Raw genomic sequence first — 23005 nt, forward strand, 5'->3', positions numbered from 1 at the left:
GTGCGGGGAAGGAGATTCGGGATGATGAGAAGATTACAGTCTCTGACACCACATCTCTCTCTCTCCGCTTGCCCGGGACACCTCTGACCAGGCTCTTTCATCAGACAAAGCAGAGAGCGGAAGAAGCCTCTGTTGTGCCTGGCTCCGCTCCTGCGCTCAGGCACAGCTGATGCTTGCAAGGCCATGGGATTATTGTTTCCCTGACAGCAGCCGTCACTGCTACCTTTGGATTTGTTTCAAGATGCTCAGTGGGCATCTGTTCCGCGAAATGTTAAAGGCTCTGCTGAGTCGCATACTGAAAAGGCTCCTGCACCAGTTGAGCTGGGGGTGGGGAGCGCGGCATGGGAGTTTCAGGCAATGCTATATATATAACATGTAGCAGGCTGRCATGAGCGGCACAGCCCTAAGGAGCGAGGGAAGAGACGTGGCCGGACGGCCGGGCCAGCCTCCCCTGGCGAGCTGCCTGGAGGACTGCCCGTTCAGCGCACGCGGAGCAAGCTGTGCACRTTTCATCAGCCTGCAGGCGCTGCAGGTACCACTCCACTCCGACCCGTGGCTCAGCCTGCRGTAACCACAGCCCTGGGCATGGACTGCACTATTAGGCACCGAGTGAAAGCCATAAAAGACCTTTTTCAGATTACTTTTGTGTTAAAAAYGAGGCTTTCGGGTAAGATCATTTATATTTATAGGATAGGCTTGTCTATAGTTACTTGGAATTTGCTGCTGTACTTTCAATGCATGCTTTACCCAAACGAACACCCTAAAGCGGGCAAGCTGCAATGGAGATCCTATTTCCAAACTCAAACTCCAGAGCATTTCTGCAATTACAGTTTCTTAAAGTTGCAAAACACTTGTTACAAAGATGAAAGAGCCCTTGTGATCCTGGCAGTACAGATGTCCTGTGGCTGTTACTCTGTGCGCCTCCTTTGCAGAGCGGAGAGATCTCGCAGTAACACGGCGCCTGAACGGCTTTCCCAGGACATGCTAAACAAGAGCCTTTTTTGTTCCAAAGAGCACAACTACAGAGGCAAGATCTTCCTGGAGTTTCTGTGCTAGCACCATTGCACACTGATCAGCTTGATCCTAGCAAACACTGTAACAGTTCTACATCAAAGGTGTTGTAAGCAAACATTTGAACTAATTATTGACTAAGAAAACACTTTGGCTGGAGAAATGAAATGCKTAACCTCTTGGAGAAGTTCTGACATAGAAGAAATGCACAGGAGACTGAGTTTTCAGGTAAATTGACAGGAATAATCTCTTCTACTTGTATTAGATCTAGAGCTAGGACTATCTTAGCATCTGCTGGGTAAACCCCAAGCACTATCAGATGCCTCTCATTACAAAGTGCAATCACTAGGGAATAGCAATAGTGTTGCCCTAATGGGTTTGGCCCACTGGGCTTCATTAGGCAGAGGTGTTCRGTAGATGGCTGTTATCCTCAGCCCTGCAGAAGGGTGCTGAGTACAGCTTAGCACCCAGGAGCTGCACAGCAGGAAGAGTCTGCTACAGACACAACCACTGCTACGAACTAGRTGGAGCGGAGATCTCACTCGCTGTTCGCTGGGACAGATGTTACCCAGGTGCCTGGAAGGGTGGAGAGAGAAAAGACTGTTTGGGAACATGTGTTGCCAGCCTTGATGCAGTGACACTGCCAGCTCCGGTCCCTAGCGAGAGTTTCAGCTGTGGGTCTGCGAGCAGAAAACCAGCACACCGAGACTACACCAGAGCAATGAGTCACTACAATGACTTGCAAATTGTTGCATGGATTTTCCTGGCTTCTGGGAGGTTTTTCACTACCTTCACGTTATTTATAAACCTTTTTCTTTGTGTCTAATGCTCTACAGAAAAGCGCCAGCCTTTTCCCAACAGGCACAAAGTGCCTCCCCACCAGATGAGGGGAGAACAGCTCAGGCACCTGAGGACACTCTCTGCAAGGTTTACTAACCAAAGCCACAACATCACCATAAACAAAGCTCAGCACTTGAGCATCAGATCAAGCGCATTTTGCTATTTGCAGCTGCAGCATGAAAAACTGCAACCATCACTTCCCTAGTTGCTTTTTCAGTAGGGCTTGAAGCAGAACAGACTCAGCTCAGATGCTGGTAACTCTCTTGGCACAGCAGGATTTACTTAGGAAAGCTGCAGGGAAAAGCAGCAGGAAACAGATGCCAATGAATGTAAGAGTCAAGACCTGAGTTCAGCCTCATGCACAGCCTTTCCCAGGGTCCCTCTCAGGCACTAGCAGTGAGGCCAGGACAGCCTGGCCCCAGTACAGGCCTGACCTCAGTCCTCCCTTTGCAGTGATATACGTCAGAGGTGCCTGGACAAGACTGCCCACGAAGTTTGGACCTAGCTGATGTTAAAAGGGCAAGAGCAAGAAAGAGGGATGGATGGTTTAARAAGATACTGCCCAAACACTGTGTTGGAAGTGCAGAGGAAGCATTAGAAGCAGCCCTGCATACAGCTCTAGTGCTGGAGAAGGAGGCATTACCCAGCCTGGCTCGACCACAGGGCCCGTATTTCAGGAGATCCCTGAAAGACTGAGAACCGGGACAATTGCGACTCCCTCTAACCCAGTCAAAAGTACCCTGTGGCAGGATGATCTGCAAACTTCCCTGACACTCCTGTTTGTAATCATGCAGTGCTTTTGTAGACTGARTACAGCGCAACAGAAGGTACTGGGAAACAGCAAAAAATCCCTTTGGAAGGAAAAGTATTTTGTTGAGAAGCAAAAGAGGGTTATTTTACCCTCCTGCCACAGTGGCAGCAAATTCTGTCATTGTTGGATGCTGCAAAACTCACACCTCTGTGCAAGGCACAGCCCTCACCCGGGGTAAACACACTTTGAGGCAAGGCTGGGCTCTGTGCACCTCCTTCTCCCACCCTTGTTATCTTGCTAAGTGATTTCCTCCTAGTAGAAACTGCTTGTTGACCCAGCTGGTTGGAGCTGCTTGTTTAAGCCTCCCAGCTGCTGGAGTGACTCTTCTGTGTTTCCAAAGAGCTTGAGTAAAAAAATGTGAACATGAAGAGTCCAGAGAGGAAAGTAATGTCTCAGAGGTGTGAGGAAGGCTGGTGGGCAGGAAAATGTGTGTTTGAAGTAGAAAAGAATATTAATCAGGGCCTTTGTTGTTAATGAATCATTCCAGATTTTACAAATTACTCTCAACTTCATGAAGAGCCCAGCCTGGTGCTACTCAGAGAGTTGGGGTGGAGAGCAGGGACCTCTCAAACCCACCTTTCCACTAAAGACACTGTAAACCAGAGTGACGCAGAAGAGGTGTGCAGCTGCCTCTCTGGGGACAGCCCCCGCGCTCTGCCCCAGGACAGTGCCGGGCAGGCAGGCAAGGGAACATCCMCCAGACTTCCCTCACTTGCACTTTGCAAGAGATGTGACCGGGAGAGTCTCTGGTGACAGCCTCGCCTGGAAGGTCCTGCTAGCTGTGCACGTGGCAGTGCCACAGGGCTGCACACCAGGGCACCGTCCGTTGCACCCTGGAGAAAGCCACCATGGGCCACAGCCTCCACCGCAGGGACATGGGTGTCACAAGCTGGGCAGCCAAGTGCTCCTCCAGCATGAGCCAGGCGGTAACTCAGCTCCAGCTGCGTCTCGGCAGAGCTGGCCGTTCGGATCACTGGATTTGACACTCTTTGCCCAGGGGTTCAGGCCACATCAGCTCTAACCCCACTGTGACTAAACCACCCTCCACCCCGCCACGGCATTTGCCAGCATGCTCTTCCACAAACAGTCCGGCGCACATGTTGTCCTCTGTGCTAACAGAGGAACGAATGGTTTAGCCGCTTAGTTGTTTGCAGATGTGAGCGGCTATCCTAGATTTACCCGTTTGCTCAGCCAAATCAGAAACTACCTCTGAGAAAGTTTTTTAATCAGTCATGCTCCCCTGCAGAACCGAGGCCTCCAGCTAGAGCTCTGCCTGGGGATACGCCACATAGCCCATCTCAAAAACCGTGTCCCTGTTGTAAGGGCTGGAGTAGRAACAGAGCTGTAATCACCGTGAGAAACGAACACTGACCGCTTCAGTGTGGCTTCGCATTCCAGCTGTACCGAGCAGAAAAACAACCTTAAGCCAGCTCTGTTCCCCTTGACATGCAGCTGCTACACGGCATTAAGATGGCTGTTAGGGGGGAAGAGAGTTTGCCCAAGCACAGGCCTGTGGAGGGAACAGGGTGCTACTCGAGAGCTGCGCTGGAGCTGCTCCTGCACGAGGGCTCCCCCTCTCCCCTCCCTGCAAGCCCCATCTCGGGCCGGTGCTCCAGGCTGCAGAGAGCTCCTGGCCCTGCCGAAACGGTGCTGACGCCCCGCTCCTGCTGGGCTCAACACCTGCTCTTTTAGCAGCCTTTAAGCTTTTTTTCCAAACTCCGGGAGGAATCCCCTGCTGTCAGGTGCCTTCCTGGCACAACGATCTCTCATTTCGAAACAGCAAAGACAGAGCAAGGCGCTCTCCCTCCTGCATTCCTCTGCCCAGCCTCTACCTGGAGAATTGCCGCGCTCTCCAAACAAGCATGTCGGAGAGACAGGCAGGGTCCCAGCTGGCAGACCCCTGGGAAGCTTTCAGCGAGGCAGTCAGAATAATCATTCTTTGCCCTTCTCCGGTGCCTTTCAGCCGAGGATCTCAAAGCACTCCGAAACGGAGGCTAATTAGGCAGAAAAGGGAACAGCTGGCAGGACAGCGGCTGGATGCGGAGGGGGGAAACGGCCCCGCTCGCTCGGCTTTCCACGGCACAGCGCAGTGGGCAGAAGGTTGTGCATCAGCCTCTGAGCTGAGGATTAACTCTTATGTGTCCCCTGTTTCCCACAGTTTCCCTAAAATGGCTGTTGATGCTCCTGGCCCACACCAGGACAGAGGCAGAGCTCACCCGCTGGCAGCCACGCATCAGTGAGTAAGGTGATGATTTATTTTCCAGGCAAAATTGGCCAAGCAGCCTGGGCAGGTGGTGAAGAGCCAGGAGCTCCTGACCTCTAATCCCGACACACTCGTCGGCATGAAGCCGGCTCTGAGCAAAAGGCTGGGGCTCAGCTCCCCTTTGCCTGAACACTGCTCTGTGTGCAGAGGACACAAGCAAGTCTCAACGCCAGTGCCAGGCTAACACGAGCGCAAACACAGCCGAGTGTGTGTGCAGACACGAAGGGGCAGAGCTAAGGCTGTAAACTCAAATGCTGATGCGTGCAATGCCATGGTGGGACTACAGCTGACGGTCAGGGGCCTGCTGCCTTAGGGCACAGTTTCTCCAGACCATCTAGGTAGGATCAGGCTCCCCTGCCACAGACTAGCTCTGTCCTRGGCTCTCATACACAGCTCAGTACCAGACCACGAAATGCTCCTTCCCTTTCGGAGCAGCAAGCTTTTCACTTTGAAAGCATGCTGAAGCAATGCTCATCGTGCATCACACAAACAAGCACCTCTCTTCACAGGCTTCAAACTTCCCTGCTCCTTCCAGTGCAATCAAGTGTCTAAGTGATCTCATAGATCCAYGGAAACTATTTTCATAGGTAACGCAGACACATTGCCTGCCACGGCAATGGCACTCCTGCAGCCTCCCTGCCCACAGGCTGGGGACAGCGCAGAGCAGATCTTCCTCTTCCTCCTGGAACAAGCTTCCTGCACAGCTCTCAGCTGGACACTGCCCCAAATGCAACGCTCAACGAAACTGCTTCTACCCCCTGCCATGGGCTTCTGGCACTTGAGAAGTTTTGGGAGGAGACGTGGGGTGGACAAACAACTAGACAGGCGAGTGGTAAAGAACATTCACAGGAATCAGCTCAGGTGTCCTCTCTGGAGCCAAGTGCCTACCTTGTGGGACAGAGGGACAGGAGGCTGTGCTGTGTGTGCTTGTTATGGACATACACCTTTCCCTCCCCCACACAACGAAAACTGCATCAATAGATCCCCCATCTGCTCACATACATCACACACTTCACTCCAGTTTATTAGCTGGAATAAATCATAAATATTTCATTATACATCAACGATGCTCAACTCTAGGAAGGCGCAATCCATCACCTCGACACTCCTTGCGACCTGCCGCCATGCAATAAGCTTTCCAGTCTATTAAACAAGATTGATACAGTGTGCTAGGATGGACTAAGGGAATTTATTTATGGAGCACTGGGAGAGTAAGAGCACTGAACACATGGCCCTGCATGGACAAACTGGAGCTCCTCCCTTTAGCCCCTTAGATGGGGCAACCCAATCAGAAAGTTCTCAAGCTTTGAGACTCCAACCCCTCTCCTGAATGCGATACAAGGTGCCGGGGCACAGGAGTGCAGGGCGCAGCCCAGCAGAGCACACACTGCTGCAGCTGGACGCTTGCAGGCGTCTGAGTGCTGCTCTGACATCACTGAAAGGAGTTTGCTGGCCCCACATCAGACCACAGGGACTGCGCATCCTTGGGAGCTATCAGCCACGGGCAGGGAGGCCCGCGGCAGCGCGGCAGGAGCGTGAGCTTGGGCTATGAGGCTGGGATGGTTACCATGCTAAGACAACAGTGACAAGGCGGTGAAGGGCCCAGGCTGGACCCTGAGGTGTCCCCGGYCCGGATCCAGGACACTGGCACCCTGTGCAGGGAAGGGGCGCTCCAGCTCAAGGCTGCACTCCACGAGGGACAGCTGGATCAGCAGGGTTCTGGCACACGGCCCCCGCGTCTGCCCAGCTCAGCACCAGCACGTTCATTAGAACGGCGGCTGCAGCCCAGTGCTGCTAGCGTYGGACAAGAGCATTAGCTGCTCTTCCTTGACAGGACACAGGTTCCTCAGTGGTACGAGGGCTGTATGTGCTCACAAGTACTTACTAGAGCACCACTATTTCGCTATTCTTTGTGGCTCCCTGGCCCATCTTAACACCACACCTTCTGCTTCATTTCTGCCTGCTGTGAAGGTGACCTAGTTCTCCAGCTCGGCAAGCAGGAGAGACTTTTCCAGTGCACGGGGCAGGTCCAAGGACTAGCAAACCTCCCTCTGCCTCAAACACACCCAGGACAGTGCACATGCTTAACTCCATCCCGGGCGGCAGCCTTAGTAAACGGCTCCTGCAGACGGCTGCCCATCTCCCACGCAGTCCAGTGCTCTTCCCAAACCTCCTCCTCTATCATGCTGTTCCCACAAGACAAGAGGTGCTGCTAGCTATGCTCCACCCTTATGATCCCAGCATCATGCTGTTACATACCAGCAGCAATGCTCTCGTGAACCATCCACCCCTCTTTAGGAGGTGCAAAGATTAAGCAATTCACTGAAATGACAGAGAACAGTTCTGAAYCGTTATTGGCTCAACACTAATAACCACAAGACTTTCCTTCCCCTTCTCTCAGCTACATGTTTCTGCTGTTACCGTGTCAGAGCTCAAGGAAAACCCAACGCCAAATGGCCCCGCAGAAGCACGCTTTCTGTAACACGGACCTCCTCAAGGGCTGCAGGTCAGCTCTCGGGTCAGGAGCCAGCTCTGATCCATCTGAGAGACCTCAGCTCTCTTGGCCAGATCTCCCCTTAAAAGCAACACCACCATTTCTGCTAACAGCTCTGTGGTCGAACATCGGTCATACAAGATGAGCGGACACAAGTGGCTGATTAGTTACCAATGACGAATCGATATGCAGCAAGATGCTAACCTGAACACAGCGACTCCTGAGCCTTTCCATGGTGAGCCGCGCTGCTGGGATTGATTAGAGGCAGCATTCCTCCTGAAGGGGATTGACACAGCCGCGGCAATGATGATGTATGTGTACATATCTATTTAATGAAATGCTAAATGATAGGATAAATAACAGAAGCAACTTTAGCTTGATTTATTACATGGAAATGAGTAACGTTTTTTCACTGCTGTCAGCCATCTTGGTTAGGAACAGGCTGCTCCAGAGGTTACCAGCACAAATTGTAGTTAATTAACAGTAATTAGCACTTCTGAAATTCMAGATTTTTGCTCTGTTGCAAAGGCCTGTTGTGTCACAGTGCACATCTCATCTGCCACAGATTATCCTGGCTGGGTGCAAAAGGATCTTGGCTTACCTTTTCCAGCGAACACCACCTTTCATCCAAGTCTTTCAGTGTATACGACAAAGAGCAACTAACAAGCGATCACAGAATTATCCCTCTTCTTTCATAGGTGGAGGAACAAGGCTCCAGGAAGGACTAGCAAAACTCCCCAGAGACTAACGACCACAGCTATGAAGGCCCTGGGAAGGGAGCGGAGGACAACGGGGGTGTTTTAGGCGAGATGCCAGGAGGACCCCAGGAAATGGGGCAGGCCCCACCCTACGGCAGGAGCAACAAAGCTCCCGCTGTGCTGGCTCTCTGAGGTTTCATTTTTTTATACCAAGCTAAGCAACTAATTTAACTCAGGGTGGACAACACACACCAACTAGGTGCAAGCACAGCCCTGTCCTGCACCACATCTATGACCGTGGCAATTCCTCTATTTCAGAGGAAGGAGATAAAAGATCCCAGAAGTAAAGAGAGCGGGAAAACTGGCCTCACCATTCCCTTATCACCTTTGATGGGACCTTAGCACGTGTCTGGGCTGCTAGAACAAGCTGCTACTGAGAATTAGCTTGCTTGCAAGGCATGTTATGTGTGGCMCAGAGATGGCAAATGACTTATCTGAAAGGCTGCTTTCCTGGTGTTTACTCCATTTCTCTTCAGCTTCACCATTGCTGCCTCATCTGCTGCTGCTGCTCCAGCAGGGAAACACGGCAGGAAACGGCTGGGCTCCTCTTGCAATCTCCTGGCATCAGATTTAACCAGAAACAACACCTAATCCTATCCTTCCCTCAAGTTTTTAGATCCTCTTTTGAGTTATAAGAAGCCCTGAAAATTTTCTTGTTAGTACTGAACCAGGGTGTAAAGTTTAAATCTTTAACTCCTGCTTTCYGTATGTATTTTCCCACCCTGTGCAGCCTGTCAAACCTGCTAAACTCCCAGGGCGCAGCTTGCTGCTGCCTCGGGAGCCTGGTGCAACAGCAGAGCGCTGCCTCGGAGTGGCTGTTCGGGGCCAGTCAGGGCCCCTTAGACCCACCTGCTTTCCTGGAATAGCAACTGCCTTCCCCGTGCTCGCTGAACACAAGGACCACAAACAAACGAGCCGCCTTTGCACGACAAGTCAGTCTGCTCAACGGCACCATTCTCGTTTCAGTGTATCGAGGGTAGTGTCTGACTGGTTTCCACTGCAATCATTAATAAAGCATCAAAGGCTGCTGAGGGGCAGAGACAGAGAGGGAGAGTCTGAAACTTCTTTAAAAACACAGGCATATTAATAATGCACCAATTATTCATGAGGAAACCATCTCCCCTCCCCAGTAACTTCCAGGGCTCCCATTTGCTTGGATTCTGCCTGTGAAAGCGGATGGTGAAGTGGAAAAGCCTTTCCACGAGGACTCAACCCTTCCCAGCAGAGCCGCCGGGGACAAGATCTCCGCAGGGGGACTGTGCCGGCATTGCACTTCCCGAACCAGAAGCCCTGGGGGATGCCATGGAATTTACAGCCGGGAGGCAGCGCGGATGCTGGCACCGAGCGCCCTCGCACTCTCACTGGCAGCTGCTGTACCTATCTGCTATCCATCTCCCTGCCAAGGGACGCCAACATACCCACGGGAGTGCAGGAGAGGAAAGAGCGGCACAACAACTGCAGCTAGGAGATACGCTTCTGTGGTTGAGAACCAGCCGTTGGAGAAGCTGGCTGCTCTCCTTGTAGGTCCTATCAATAACTGCCTGGCATTAGAGAGCCCAACAGACCCTGGTATTGATGCTGGGGAGAGGGGGAAAGGATTTTCAAGCGAAATCCAGAGCCTTCATAAGGCCCAGAGCAATTTCTGAAGCTCTGCTTCAACGCATCTGAAGAAAGGAGAGTTTTGCCCTCTATTCAGATGGCAAGAGCTGAATGAGGAGTCTGCTTTCCCAGATGGGGCTTCGCCTTCACCTAGCTCAGCCCAGTCCTGGGAGGTCTGCTCTCCCCCTCTTTGCAATGAGGACCTGGCCTTGCAGCAGCAGAAGCCCCGGAGGGAGGTGGGGACATCCAAAGAAACTGATACGCCGAGGATGATGCCAGTTGCTAATCTGCCTTCCTCAAACAACATCTGAGAGTAATAGGTGGCTGTCATGCTTTGTGGGCCACAGTCCAGCAAGGCAGAGCGAGATTTCAGCACTGCTACAGATTTGTACCTGCATGAAATCTGGAGGTAATTTAATGGCTCACAAGAAAGGAAATAAATCTATTAGAAGGGAATCGCTGTTTGTTTACGTATCTTGCCACGAACATCACCACGAGCAGCAGCAGCAGCAGGTGTATGTGCAAGCACCATTTATTTACATAATAAAATTGCCAAGTAGATTTGTAGCTCAGGGGCATCCTTTCCTCTCAGTGCGCGTGCCTAACTCCCATTAGCACTAATGGCAGCCGCTGTGTGCTCAGCGAGCAGAGAACAGACCCTCTGACTGCCCTAATGGCTCGTTGCAGGAGATGTACGGATGCAGATATCTCCATGTGCCGGTTCCTCTCCCTCCGACTCTGTCAGGTGATGGGAATTGCATTGCAGCTTGCATCTGCTTTGCAGTCCACCCCACATGCCAGAGCTGGTGGGTCTGCAGTGGAGCTGCCTGCTCCCASAAGAGAAGGGGTTAAGCAACCGATCTCCACTCCCAAAACTTCTCCAGAGACCCCTGAAGCATCCAGCATGAGGGAAAAAAAGAAACCTAGAAAAAAAGCCCCAGCCTGGAATGAATTCCTGTCATGCTCTGAACAGGGAGGTTGGTTTGTATTCCACCCGCAGCAGAGCTGAGCCTGCTGTCAGAGCCACGCTGGGAGAAAGGGCAAAACCCTGCCGAGATGAAAGAACGTGAAGCACTGGTACAGCCTCCCCTGGCATTTACACCTGGAAAAAAATCACTCAAGGGCATCTCACAAAGAGCCGCGCTAATAAGGTGCTCCTCCCCGGCGGCGCGGCAGAGCCGGGGGAAGCGGTGATGCAGCTGCGCAGGAAACACCAGCAGCATCTCCAAGTACCTGGGGGGCAGAAGCTGCAGATAAGGCAGTTCTGATTTCCAAGCAGTACTCCCGAGCTGTGCTCTCCCCGCACCGCTGCCAGCTAGGGGAAGTCTGAGACTTGCTGCAGGGCACGTGAGGAGTGCAGTGACTCCTCACCTTGGCTGATAGATCAGTGACTCCTTCACCTCGCCGCCTTCATTTTTACASGCAGAAGGACAAGTGGCAGAAGAAGAGATCCGAGCCCAGGCACGCTGCCCCCTGCCCCTTTTCTTCCATGGCGCCACGTGTGACAGCAAKGAACCCACCCAGCTGGCCCCTCGCGCACTCGGGTCTCTGCCGCGCTTGCTGCACGGCAGAGCTGGGCGCCGGCGGGGCCCGGGAGCGCGGCGCTGGCAGCGCTAACTCAGCACCCTCCCTCCCGTGCTCTCGCACGTCAGACAAGGAGTCCTGTCATGTTGTCTTAAAAACTGAGCACACAGAGCCCTATCACACCAACAGGCCTTACCGAGACAGCCGAGACAGACRGTTCCAATTTTGGGTCGTAGGACGTTTGTGGAGTCTGGACCTAACCCATGGACCCTGTCCAAAGCTGTCCGCTTTGTCCGGCTGGGTCACGATCCCTGCAGGTCTGACTTTCCGTTCCCTCCAGCCTGCTCTGGCGAACCCACCACCAGTGCCAGAGCGAGGCAGCACGCCCTGCTCAGAGCGGTGCCGTATTTCCATAACGGAAAGCAGCAGATAGACCAGCCAAACCTTGAATGTTTCTGCAAGCCAGACAGCCAGGACTTGGTAGGTTCACTCGCCATTAGCAAGAACTCACGGGTGACTGATATCACACAAGTAGGCTGAGCGGCGGGAACCCCCCCCACCACTGCTTGCAGCCAGAGTTACCGCAGAYGGGTTTGCCCAGAGGACAAGCCAGAAAAGAAAATGGGTAAGTAAAAATGAAAAACGTTTTTTTTCACATTAGCATTTAAATATTTAAAGAAATCCCTGCAGACAATAAGATGAAAAAGAAAACTCAAAGACTAATAAATAAGTAAAYGCTCCAAGGTGTGGCAGCCCAGCAGAACACGGCTGCCATACTGCTGGTGAAACTTTGAAGAGCACAGCAACCATGCGTGAATGGCTAAAAAATAATAATTGTAATAATAAAAACATTAGATGAAAAGCCTCTGCTTTGGCTTCYGCCCTCTGTAGAACAGCTGAGGGATCAATTACACTTCAGCTAAAGAGAGCACTACCTCTCCTTTTCAGCGCAATGACCTGTCCTAGTCTCTCATGAGACGAATTATCAAATAAAGTAGGGATAACAATGGGAGGATGTTGACTAAGGGATGCAAGGGTGGAGTATGGGGAAAGATTTCTGGCTTAAACTGTTTGCTTAAATATACAGGAGSCTATACTCGTGCTTACAACATAACACCATTAGTCGTGAGTAAATATGTTCTCAATTGTCTCGAGCAAAACCCACAGGGACGACTCTGTTGAAAGTAAAGAGCCCGGAGCAATCACGTCCTACGATGCTATCTGTCYCAGCTAACAGAAGAGGTGGGAAGGAGGGCTGCCAAAGCCAGAGACACTCAGCCCTTCTTCAGGCACCACTGTCAGCCTGAACTACAAGTACAGAGCAAAACTGTCACCACTTAGCCATCCTTGGTCTTGGACTACACATGTTAAAAACAAACCACCGCTTCCCTGTGCTGGGGAAAGAAGAAAATCAGGCCACTGCCTCCCTGGTTTGTCCTACGAGCTGTAATCAATTTGTGCAATTCCACTRCCCTGCTCTGTGCTCCACTTACGGCTATGTTGGGTTATGTAAATCAAGCGCCGAAAACTGTTCAGCAAGCTAAACAGATTGTGTGGGCACCAGCAGAGCGCCTCAAGCAACAGGAAACACAAAAATCAAGGAGGAAGAGAAGGCTGAGAACGTAAAATATGGTGGAAAAATCACAGAGACAAAGGTAGAAGGAAGGTCTAATTTTAACAATTTTTCTCTTGCACATCCCCTGTGACAGTCAGACATAATGACTGAAGATAATCCGTAACAGCCCCCTTAGATCAGAGAACAGGCATCCTCACAGCCAGTATGACAGCCTTTCCCATCAGTATGCTGATTTAGCTGAAGCTCCTGTTGAGAGATGCTGTGCAAAGCAGCCCGTCAGGATGCAATGAGTGTGTGCAGGCAGCTGCAAAGTGGACCCACAGGACAACCATCAAGTGCAAAAGCTGCAGTGCAACTGCTTGAGTGTCCTTGCTGAGCAGCTCCAGCTCTCTGTCTCCCCAGGCCACCAGGTTCTTAAAAAAGCTTTGAGTGAGCCAACTATTAGGTTAACTCCAGCTGGGACTGTCCCCATGGCTAAATCTTCATCCCAAGAGCTGGGCACGGCAGCCTCAGAAGGATGAGGCCAGGCTGCAGCAGGCTTGGCAAGGAACTGAGCACAGCACAAACGCTCTTCACGCAGATTGCTACCTCCCGTTTGGAGCTGCTAGCCTGGCCTCTGCAAACACTGAATGCTGCTTTGGATTTTCGGTGATGATTAGATGCATTTCAAAATCCAGTCTCTATCTTAATCCTTAACTTTCCCATCCCAAAGCTCTCCGTCAGTAAATTCATTACTTCAGTCCCTGCTGCAGACACCTTTCTGCAGCATCCATGCTTCCTGCTGAAGAGTCTTTCCAGACTCCTGTCAGCACGGGTGAGTTACAGTAAAGACACAACGAACACTAACCTCCACCACACTCGGTGTCTGAACCACAAGCGCAGATCCCATAAAAATCACTGGGGGCCGGTTCCAGMCGGACATGAGGAAATGGGTGTTTTGACACCTACAGTGGGACCACAGTCCTGTCCTTGGTGAGACTGCTCAGSTATTTCACTCAGATGACTTGATACTAACCCTTCCCTATGTGGTTTTAAAGTTTTCACTAGAGGAGACAGGCTATTTATACAGCCACTTGAAAGAAAGCCTTGCCAATGAGCCAACAGGGTTGCCAAGCGCCATGAGAAAGATGATTGTTCAGCCCATTTCTTTACCGCATCCTGTGCTCTCTCCTGCAAGAAGTGACTTCTTCTCTTAACCCCCTTGCTAGCTTGCAATTCTCTTGCTACATCTTCAGATAGGCTTACACAGGTCAGCTTCAAGTCTCTACAATATAACCCAGCTGCAGCTGGGGGCAAGACTCTCTTCTTTCCTCTCTAGGATAGGAAGGGAAGCGTCCCAGCAGCCCTTYCCTGAAGAAGCCCTCTCACCTTCAGGCTGCTAGAACAGCCCTGCCATGGCACATCTTGAAGGGGAGAAGTAAACAGACACTGAGTGAAGAGCCTGGATTTTAGAGATGCAGGTACCTGCTGTTCCCACTGACTTTCAGCTGGGGTGTAACTGCTTCATACCGCTGAGAATTGGACTGCAAGTACCGGAGGCTCCAGGAAAAGTAAGCTGTTGGCACCCAACGTTTGATACAACTAGAGCAGAGCTTTGTATAATAGTAAACATGTTCTCTGCCAAAAARAATGCTCTCATTTACAGCTACAAAAATCCAAAGTCATTCTCTGAACTGCTGAAAATATCACTCTCACAAGCAATGAAGGAAATAGAGGGGTTTATTTCATTATATTCTAATGACCCTAAGACTTCTAACCACCAGGTAAATCTGACAATATCACACCCTTATCAATCAGGTAGGAAGAATAAACACCAAGGCAGGGAGCAGAAAAAGTGAATTCTCTCCCCACAGCGTTGGAACTCTGTGTGTGTATGTGCGTAAAGAACATCATTACAAGGTTATAAAGGAATCCTTATACAAGGTTAACATACTAGATACCATTGCCAACTTTATTTTTTTCATATAGAAATACCTCTTAAATGAGGGCTGTGTGGAAACTCAAGCCCACATTACTGCTGGTCTGACTTTCCTGGAAGGCTTGAGGCTCCTGGTAGGGGCCTGCAGCCTCTGCTCCTGGCACACGAGGATTCAGTATGGTATTCTTCCTAAAGTAGCACACAGAGATATGTTTGGGATGGTTGGGTGTTTTTGGTGACCTTCCACTCATGGGAACATGGTTCCAAGTTACCAGATACTAACAAATAAAGCAGGTGAGCTTATTTCCTCATATGTAACTCCTACTGCTCTTCTGCTCAAATGATTGATCACATAACTGAGAAACGGAGATAGAGCCTTGCACAATGCCTTGCTGCCATCATGCCTGACCCATGAGCTTGAAGTATGATGGACTAAAAAGAAGTTCCTTCAGCGCAGCCTCAGAGGGAGCCAGCACTTCATCTGATGTGGCTTACCAAACTGGTAAGTCACATCATCTGCAACACATTATAATTAAGGAATAATTTTTTAAAAATAGAATTTGCATTAACTGAATTTATGACTAGCAGAGACACAGCAAACAAACAGAAAACCTGCAGATTAGAATGCTAATTAGATGCATTTCTATTTATAATCTGCCTTGATCAGGCAAAAGCATTTTCTGTTTCAGGTGTCGGTGTTACACCCACAAATGTAAGCAATTCCCTTGGCAGGGGAACACCTGCTTGTCTCTGGAGATGGGCAAGTGCCAAGGAAAAAGATTTAGTGGTGAGACTGGGTGTAAGCCGCTCACTGCTGTGTCCCTGCTCCTTCTCCTTGGCGACATGATAGGGAAGGCCAGCCTGAGAGGAAGAATTGATTGAGTCTGATCAAGGCTGAACTGCCCAAGCTGCGTCTACAACCACTACATCCCATTTGGGCCCAAAAAACTACAGGCAGCTTTTCCTTGTTCATCAGAAGCAGTGGGGTTGACACCTCCAGACAGCAGGGGCCAAGAATGGCAAACACCTAAAGCTGGTGCCAGGAGAACTATCCAGCTAWGGAAACTGAAGCAAACTGTTGGCTCAACTTGCATAATGTAACATAATGACAACCAAAGCGGGTCAGACCAAAGGTTTCTCTAGCCCATTTCTTTCCACRGGCCAGCACCTGACAGCAGACTGCCAGGGAAGTGTGGACCAGGGAAGTGCACAGCAATCTCTCTGTGAAGCACGCACCAGCATCCAGCAGTCCACCCCACAGAACGGTTCTCCTCCTCTCTTTTAAAAGAGAAGAAAARGGAGTTCACATGTCCCTGGAAGGGACTTCTCTCCATGTAACAACTGTAACTGTCTTGCAGACAATTAAACAACTCTTATGAGAATCATGTCCTAAAGTCCTAGTGCTCTCAGGCAGTGGCTGGGCTCAATCCCTTGCAGGATCTCAAGCTAGAACAACTCAGGCTATGAGCTAGGGCTGTTTCTTGCTGCCAGTGAAGGACTCAGTCTGAAGAGGAGAGACAGTCACAAGAGGTCCCAAAACTAGCCTAGGAGGGTCACTGGGCTTTTTCATTTGACTGCAGATTTGCATCTGCAGCAAGGGCATGTCCTATCTGGACATGTCTATCARAAGCAAATTGAATTGCAGTGCTGCGCATGACACTCTCAACCAAGGCAAGCCTTTTCYGTGGTGCCCAAGTTCATAGATCACAGTGCAAAGGCCTGAGTTGAGAGAAGGACATCTTCAGCAAGCACATGCACACAGCCTGCTGCTGCCCAGGCTCAGCAGCATCCTAAAGCCTGCCAGAATTGATGCTTGCCTTTCATTTCTCTTGATGATGTCTCATGCCAGATGATATTTTTTTCCCCTAGAATTCCTCTTTCACCACAGAACATCCAGAATAGAAATAGAGATAGCAGGTCTATCCTGCTCTCCTAATGTTTTCAGCAATGAGATGTAAGAAGMCTTTGGGATTATAGGAAACATAGTTGATAGAAGTCTGGTGGTTTTGTGACCTGCATAAAGGGATCTAGCAAGAATTCAGTGATAAAACAGAACTTACCAGTGTGAAAAACAGCTACAAGGTTGTTTTTTAAATGCAGCTTAAAAAAAGAAACTTAAAAGATATGAGTCATCATTTTGAAATGTGTATCAAACAAGTTAAATAACTCTTACTTTCTTAACGACATATTAATCAAAGTGCATTGATCCTTGAATCAAATTCTACTACCAACAAGCTTTCTATCTTCTCCATCCTGATGCATGCATTAAGAGAGTTTTATTCTGACAGATACAATATAGCAATCAATAAAATCTTATTATATGGAGCTGAGATACATGGATTTGTTGCAGGATTTATGCACTACTTTCAAACTCAGTGCTATTTCATGTCTCAGCCTTAACCTGTAATTGAAAATAAATCTCCCCRAATACACCAGATTCTAATTTTCTGGATGTATGGGCAAATGTGAATGGAAGCTGGGAGAACTCTTCCCCCAGGGAGAATGTTGTTCCCGGATCCTATCACTCCTCACTGTGCAGGTCACTGTACTGCCAGATTCCTGTGGAGAAAGCACCCTGCTTGGCCCTGTGCAGTGCAAGAATCACCCGGGCAAAGTGACAACACTTGGGGACCATGCAGGGTTTGCAGTTCCATCACGCACCCAGCTCCTCCGTCCCCTTGCTCATGACTACAAAGCAGTGTGCCTGCCTGGAGATCGCTGCGTCCTGTACAAAGATAACATGATCTGACAATACTGGAGCCTGAGCAACACGAGCATCAGGAAGCTGAGAGAGATGAATAAAGATCAAGGAGGGGGTTGACTACAGTGTTGGAAACTGGTATTTGTCTGCTGCTTTCCTCCAGCTCCTGGCATTCGCTTGGCGATTGCTCGCTGGCATGCGAGTTTGGTCTGAATTTGTCTCACTCTACAGCCTCGCAGGRCCCTGGACAGCTGGGAAGGCATTGCACTGACAGCAGAGGCAGGGCCGTAGGCATTTTTCCTTTGGGTTTGTCTCATTCTCCTAGGGCTTGGTGCTGCTTAGATGTATGACAGCAGGTGGATATTCAGCAGTCTCCCTGGAAATGGCTGGAGGGAACTTTGATCTAAGCTGCTCTGTCAACAGCATTAATACAATAAAAATAATCAAATTCACTCAAATGGAAATGAGAGATGCAGAGAGATAGACAATAGTGCAAAACTGAGGAAATAAAGAGGAAGGGAGCAACAGTAAATCATTTACGCAACATCAAGAGTTCAGATACTTCTCAAAATAGCCAAGATCTTGAATTCATCAAAAAGTCACAGTAGCATTATGCTCTGTGTTTTTCTATAACATATACATACTTGTTCCTCCTCTAACTGAAGGCACAAAGTGGGCATATTTGTAAAGGGATGTCTGCACAAGTTTCTTGCAAAATGCACACATGGAATTTCCCTCTAGTCCAGAGAGGGAGGAAATAGGGATTTGCAGTTGTTGCACTAAGTTCCTTCCCCTTCCTAGATTGCACTAGTAACAGAGCAGGGAGCAGCACCAACAATCTGATGCAAGGGTGTCGGTGGTCAGGGTCTGCATCATTATTTTTTCCTTCCATTCTGGTGGGGAATGACCATTCCCAATGCTCAACATGATGTCATTTTCTTGGGGAAGMCACCTTCATAGCAGAAAAAGGATTTTAACAAAAGAGCTATCAGTCAGAAAGGAAAGTGATTGCTGCCATGTCATTTCTTTGACTCACCAGGACTTTGCACTCCCTGATTCAGAACTGAGTCACAGGGGGTTTCCTATTCCTATGAGATTTTCCCTGAGCAGAGACCTGCCTTCTCCACCTTGTGAGACTGCAGCAATGCACAGGAAGAGCGCGCACAGAGCCTATGTGCAAGAACKGCATCACACCAACCCCAAACACTTCCTATTCTGCATTTATACWTGGCATGCAGAGAGGTCATGCCACTTAGCATTTAATACTACAGCAGGCTCCAACCACTGGATACCTCTCCCTTCACTCACCAAGGGAAGTGCCTTTCTAGGGACAGATTCACCACAAGGTGCAGTAAGAGCAACACTCTGTGCTTTCCCTTGCAGTAATTATTCTTCATTTGCTGACCTGCTGGTTTTTAGGATTGTCATTAACAATCAGCAAAGTGCTAAATTACAGCTGAGGAGTTATTTACACTGTCTCCAAGTTCACTCTCTCCAGATCTCATTCCTGCTCCAGCTGAGCACACACTTCCCCGTGTCCTTGAAGCACACGGGGGGGACCTGGCCACAGCTGCCAATCACACCACCATCCACTTCAGGAACATGTACCCGTCACCCGGGAGTGACCCACGTGAGGCTCTCACACTGCCAYGCTATGGTTACCTCTTTCGAGAGCGAGAAGGACACTAACACCGTTTGCCCTACTGAATCAGAAATAACATCGCTTTGGTTTCAAGAGCACCATGTACACATCGGCAGCTTCTCCTTAAAAATATTGCCTACAATTTGCAAGTATCACTGACAGTAGCAAGGCTGCCAGTTTAGTCTCCACTCCAAAGTTAACCACCTCTGCTTAACTTGGGCTAATTCATCCTCCAAAGCCCACTCCGTAAGAGCCAGCTATTACAAGGTACAAACTCCTTGGTTGTACTGAGCGGCTTCTTCCATCACACACAGATCTGAGCTCTCACAGCGAAAGCCGCATCTGTTTGCAAAGGCAGCCCCACAAGCAGAGGGGCAGGCAGGGTGAGCAAGGGGCGACAGGTCTCACTCACAGCACAACCGGCTAACTGAGTCTTGGAAAAAAAATAGCCTTGTCTACCTGACATCTGTAAAAGATGGAGAAAGCAGTCAGGAGAAGAAAAAAAGGGGGGGGCAAGCAAAGAGTAGGGAATGGAATGAGGAAGAAAATTAAAAGCCTGCCGTCCCCCTTAGACAGCTACAAAAAATATCAAAGAGGAAGCCAGAATGGTGGATTACTGCTGGGAATGTCTTCTAGGCATCCTCCGACCTGTCTCTAACCCCACATGGTTGTCTCTGCTCTCCCCCTTATTTCTGGCTCTAAGGCTTTGCTCAGCTAGTGAAAGGGTTAAGTTTAATTTATACTGATTTCTATTTAATATCATTCTCTCCCCGTAGGAGCCGGCAGCTGTGAGCTGATTGTACTCTCTCATTATGCAGTCTGTATCACTAATGGCCTGTGACAAAGGCATGCCATCTTCCAGGCCTTACCCCCGAGAGCCAATTAAACACACATACTCCCTTCCTGTTTGCAGCGCATTACAATGAAATTAAACTGAATTTCAAAATCATTTTCTCCTAAAGACATCTCTTTGCAATAATTAATGCATGCTATTCCTTTGCATCTGAAATATTCATCAGGAGTGTTGACTAAAAAATTTTTAAAGCTGATTGCCCTGCACACAGCACTATCTGCTGACGCTCGAGTCCCAGACCGTGGTACCGGCGTGGGAGCAGGATCAGCGGTGACAATCCTGGCAGGGCAGCTCTGCATCTGATTCAGAAGAACAATAATAATAAAGCACAGCTTCTCCGTAGATTGTCAATAAATAAGACGATTACAAACAAGGCATCAGAAATCCAGCCCAGCGCTCCTGACTTGATGGTACTGCTAACACATAATAAAGAGGGAAATGGGAAAGTCAGAGCTGCTTATGTGTTAAGGTCAGGTACAAATTAGAAATCCCACCCTYCTGCACTCACAAGATTAATAGGCAGTTGGGCTCAGTACAGACAGACAAATACGCTGCTTGTGTTTATCCCTCTGCCCAAGCAGCCCACTGCCGGCGGCAGAGCTAACAGGAAGGCAGGCGGTCCAAGATACCAACCGACTGCTTGAACGCTCAGGACAGGGTTGGCCAAGCTATCTTGTGGCACTGCTGCACTCTCACACTCGCTGCGGGCCCAGGGCTATTTTATTATTTAATCCACATTGCAGAACTGTCCTGGGGGACAGGAACCTCTGACTGCGGAGGTCGAGCTCAGGCTCTGCACACTCTGTTATATGCAGAGCGCTAGGCGTAATTCGAAGCACATAACTTATTCATGGACTGTCACGTCTATTCCATTTGGGAAAAGTCTTCAGTCTAGTATCCTCTTGAATTTGTTACCCTGTATTACTGGCAAGATTGGCCTTAAGAGGTCTGTTCTGAGAATTTACCACACCAACTACAGCAATTTCAGGTAAGGACAGTTTTGATTGTGTTCACCATTAGAGCTGGATTAAAACAGGACTTTTTTTTTCCTACGTGCAAATATTTGACAAAATCTTCCAAGACAGACCCAGCTGCAGTGAGTATTAATGCTACTGTATCTTCTGGTGGAAGCTAGAGCAAAAGAACCAAATACAAGAGGTTTTCCCATTCCTAGAATATTTGATATTTCAAAAACGTTTCCCACCTTCAATCAAAAGGAAAAGGCAAATCTTGAGAATTTTCACTATATGAAAACCTAGAAAAAGAAATGTTTCCTTTGGATTTTAATATGTATCATGCAAAACCAAAATGAATTTAAGTTTCAAAACAAAAAGCTCTCTCTATTTCGATGACTCAGTTTTTACTTTTAAAAATATCAAAAAGCAATATTCTAGCAATTTCAAAGCCTTCTTCCCAAAACACTCCCAGACTGAAGACACTAGTTGTGATCCTTCCCCAGCAAGTTCAGCTTTCAATGAATTAATGTTTTCTGACTGCAAAAYGAAGGTTCCTTGAAAAATTCCCAAGTGACCCCAAGAGCCAAGCCCCAAGTCTTCAGAGACCACCACTGCACATATGTGCTTGCCCGTACACATGGCTTTAACCACACAAGTCTTGTGTTTCAAATACTCAGCCAGTTTGTTGCGATGAGGATGAGAACAGAACTACCATTCAAACAGTACGTTGCCAATGAGAGAGGGCAAGCAGGTCAGATTCGGAGCTACCGAGGTTAGCGGAAGTATTCTACTAACGTGGCAACCACCTAAGTTACGTTGAGTGACAACTGGTTTCCAGGTGCTGAGGTTGTAGGGTTCAAGTCCCAGAATGTGCAAGTTCTGGTGTACTACATTTACAAGCAAACAGCTCCAAATATACTCCATTCCTTGGAGTATACAAGCAAAGAACCTACCTGAACCAGTATCTGGTTTTTTGGAAACAAGCCTGGCCTGCACCRCCCGTAACGCAAACCCAAAACAACACCTGGCTAACCTCAGGGGCAGAATTAGCAGAATACAACTGAAGGTGCTGTACTCTCTCTTTGCTTCCAACAGGATCACCCTCTGTCAGGTGTTGCAGGGAAACCATTACCATACCTGTTTTGAACCAGCCATCGGGCGTGAAAGCATCTTTTGTTTCTTTGGGTCTATTCCAGTATTCACGGAATACCGAGGGCCCCTTAACGAAAAGTTCCCCTTCTTGGCCTTCCAGGCCCGGCGTCACCTAGAACAGACAAACAGTGAATGCACCCTGGGCAACGGCAGCACGCGGTCACCCCGGCCAGCCGCGCTTCCCTCCGTCTTCGTCCCGCASCGCTGCTGGGGATAAGCAAGGCTCAAGCCGCACACCCTCTTAGCCTTCAAAAGCCTCTCACTACAAACCCAGTGCAGCCTGCCCACCTGCAGGACCTCTTTCCTTAGGTGGACAAGAGCTCACATTAACACCTGCAACATTCAAAAGTGCTGAAAATATACATCTGGGTTATTTGTACCCAGGAGCTGCCATCCTGGAACGCAGCAGCAGTCCAGAGCGTTTCACACCTTCTGGTTCCTTGTAAAGGAGGGGAAAGATCTCACACGCAGACAGCTGGTTGGGGAATACTCTTGGAAGAGGGACAGTCCTTTCTGTCTGCTAGATGGCAAGTCCCAACGCATGCTGTCCTCGTGTCCTGCTGCAGGCAGGCTTAACAACAGCTGTCCTCCCATTTGAGCACTCAGCAACCTCTGTCAGTCTCCAGGTTGTTCCCAGGAAATCCTTTGGGAAACCCTTCCCCCCAAGAGCACAGAAGCTCTCCATCCCCACTCACTGCTCCCAGAGCCTAGGCACAATCTGGGGAGAGGGGTGCGGGGAAGGCTTTAGCACACACCTTGCAGAGCAGGCGGCATGCTTTGCAGTCTTCTGCCTTCCTGTTCAGGGCATCCAATGGCACAGRGAGCCCTATTTTTGGGCCTCTCTCTTTGGCAAGACTGCCCTTTCCCACAGTGGAGGCTCTTAGGGGATGAATGAAAGCTGATCACA

The 23005-nt window shown here is 49.4% G+C and overlaps 1 protein-coding gene across 1 annotated transcript in view; it reads right to left on the reverse strand.

The window, feature by feature from the left end:
- The window catches only part of ACSF3 (acyl-CoA synthetase family member 3), a 75976-nt gene that overhangs the window by 11173 nt on the left and 41798 nt on the right, over window positions 1-23005 (reverse strand). The window contains exon 7 of the mRNA XM_085320158.1: window positions 22084-22210. Coding sequence (XP_085176284.1) covers window positions 22084-22210 — 127 coding nt within the window. The remainder of the gene's footprint in view (window positions 1-22083; window positions 22211-23005) is intronic.

Source organism: Rhea americana, unplaced genomic scaffold (assembly GCF_003343005.1).
Source record: "Rhea americana isolate MKP2758 unplaced genomic scaffold, rheAme1 scaffold_612, whole genome shotgun sequence".
NCBI lineage: Eukaryota > Metazoa > Chordata > Aves > Rheiformes > Rheidae > Rhea > Rhea americana.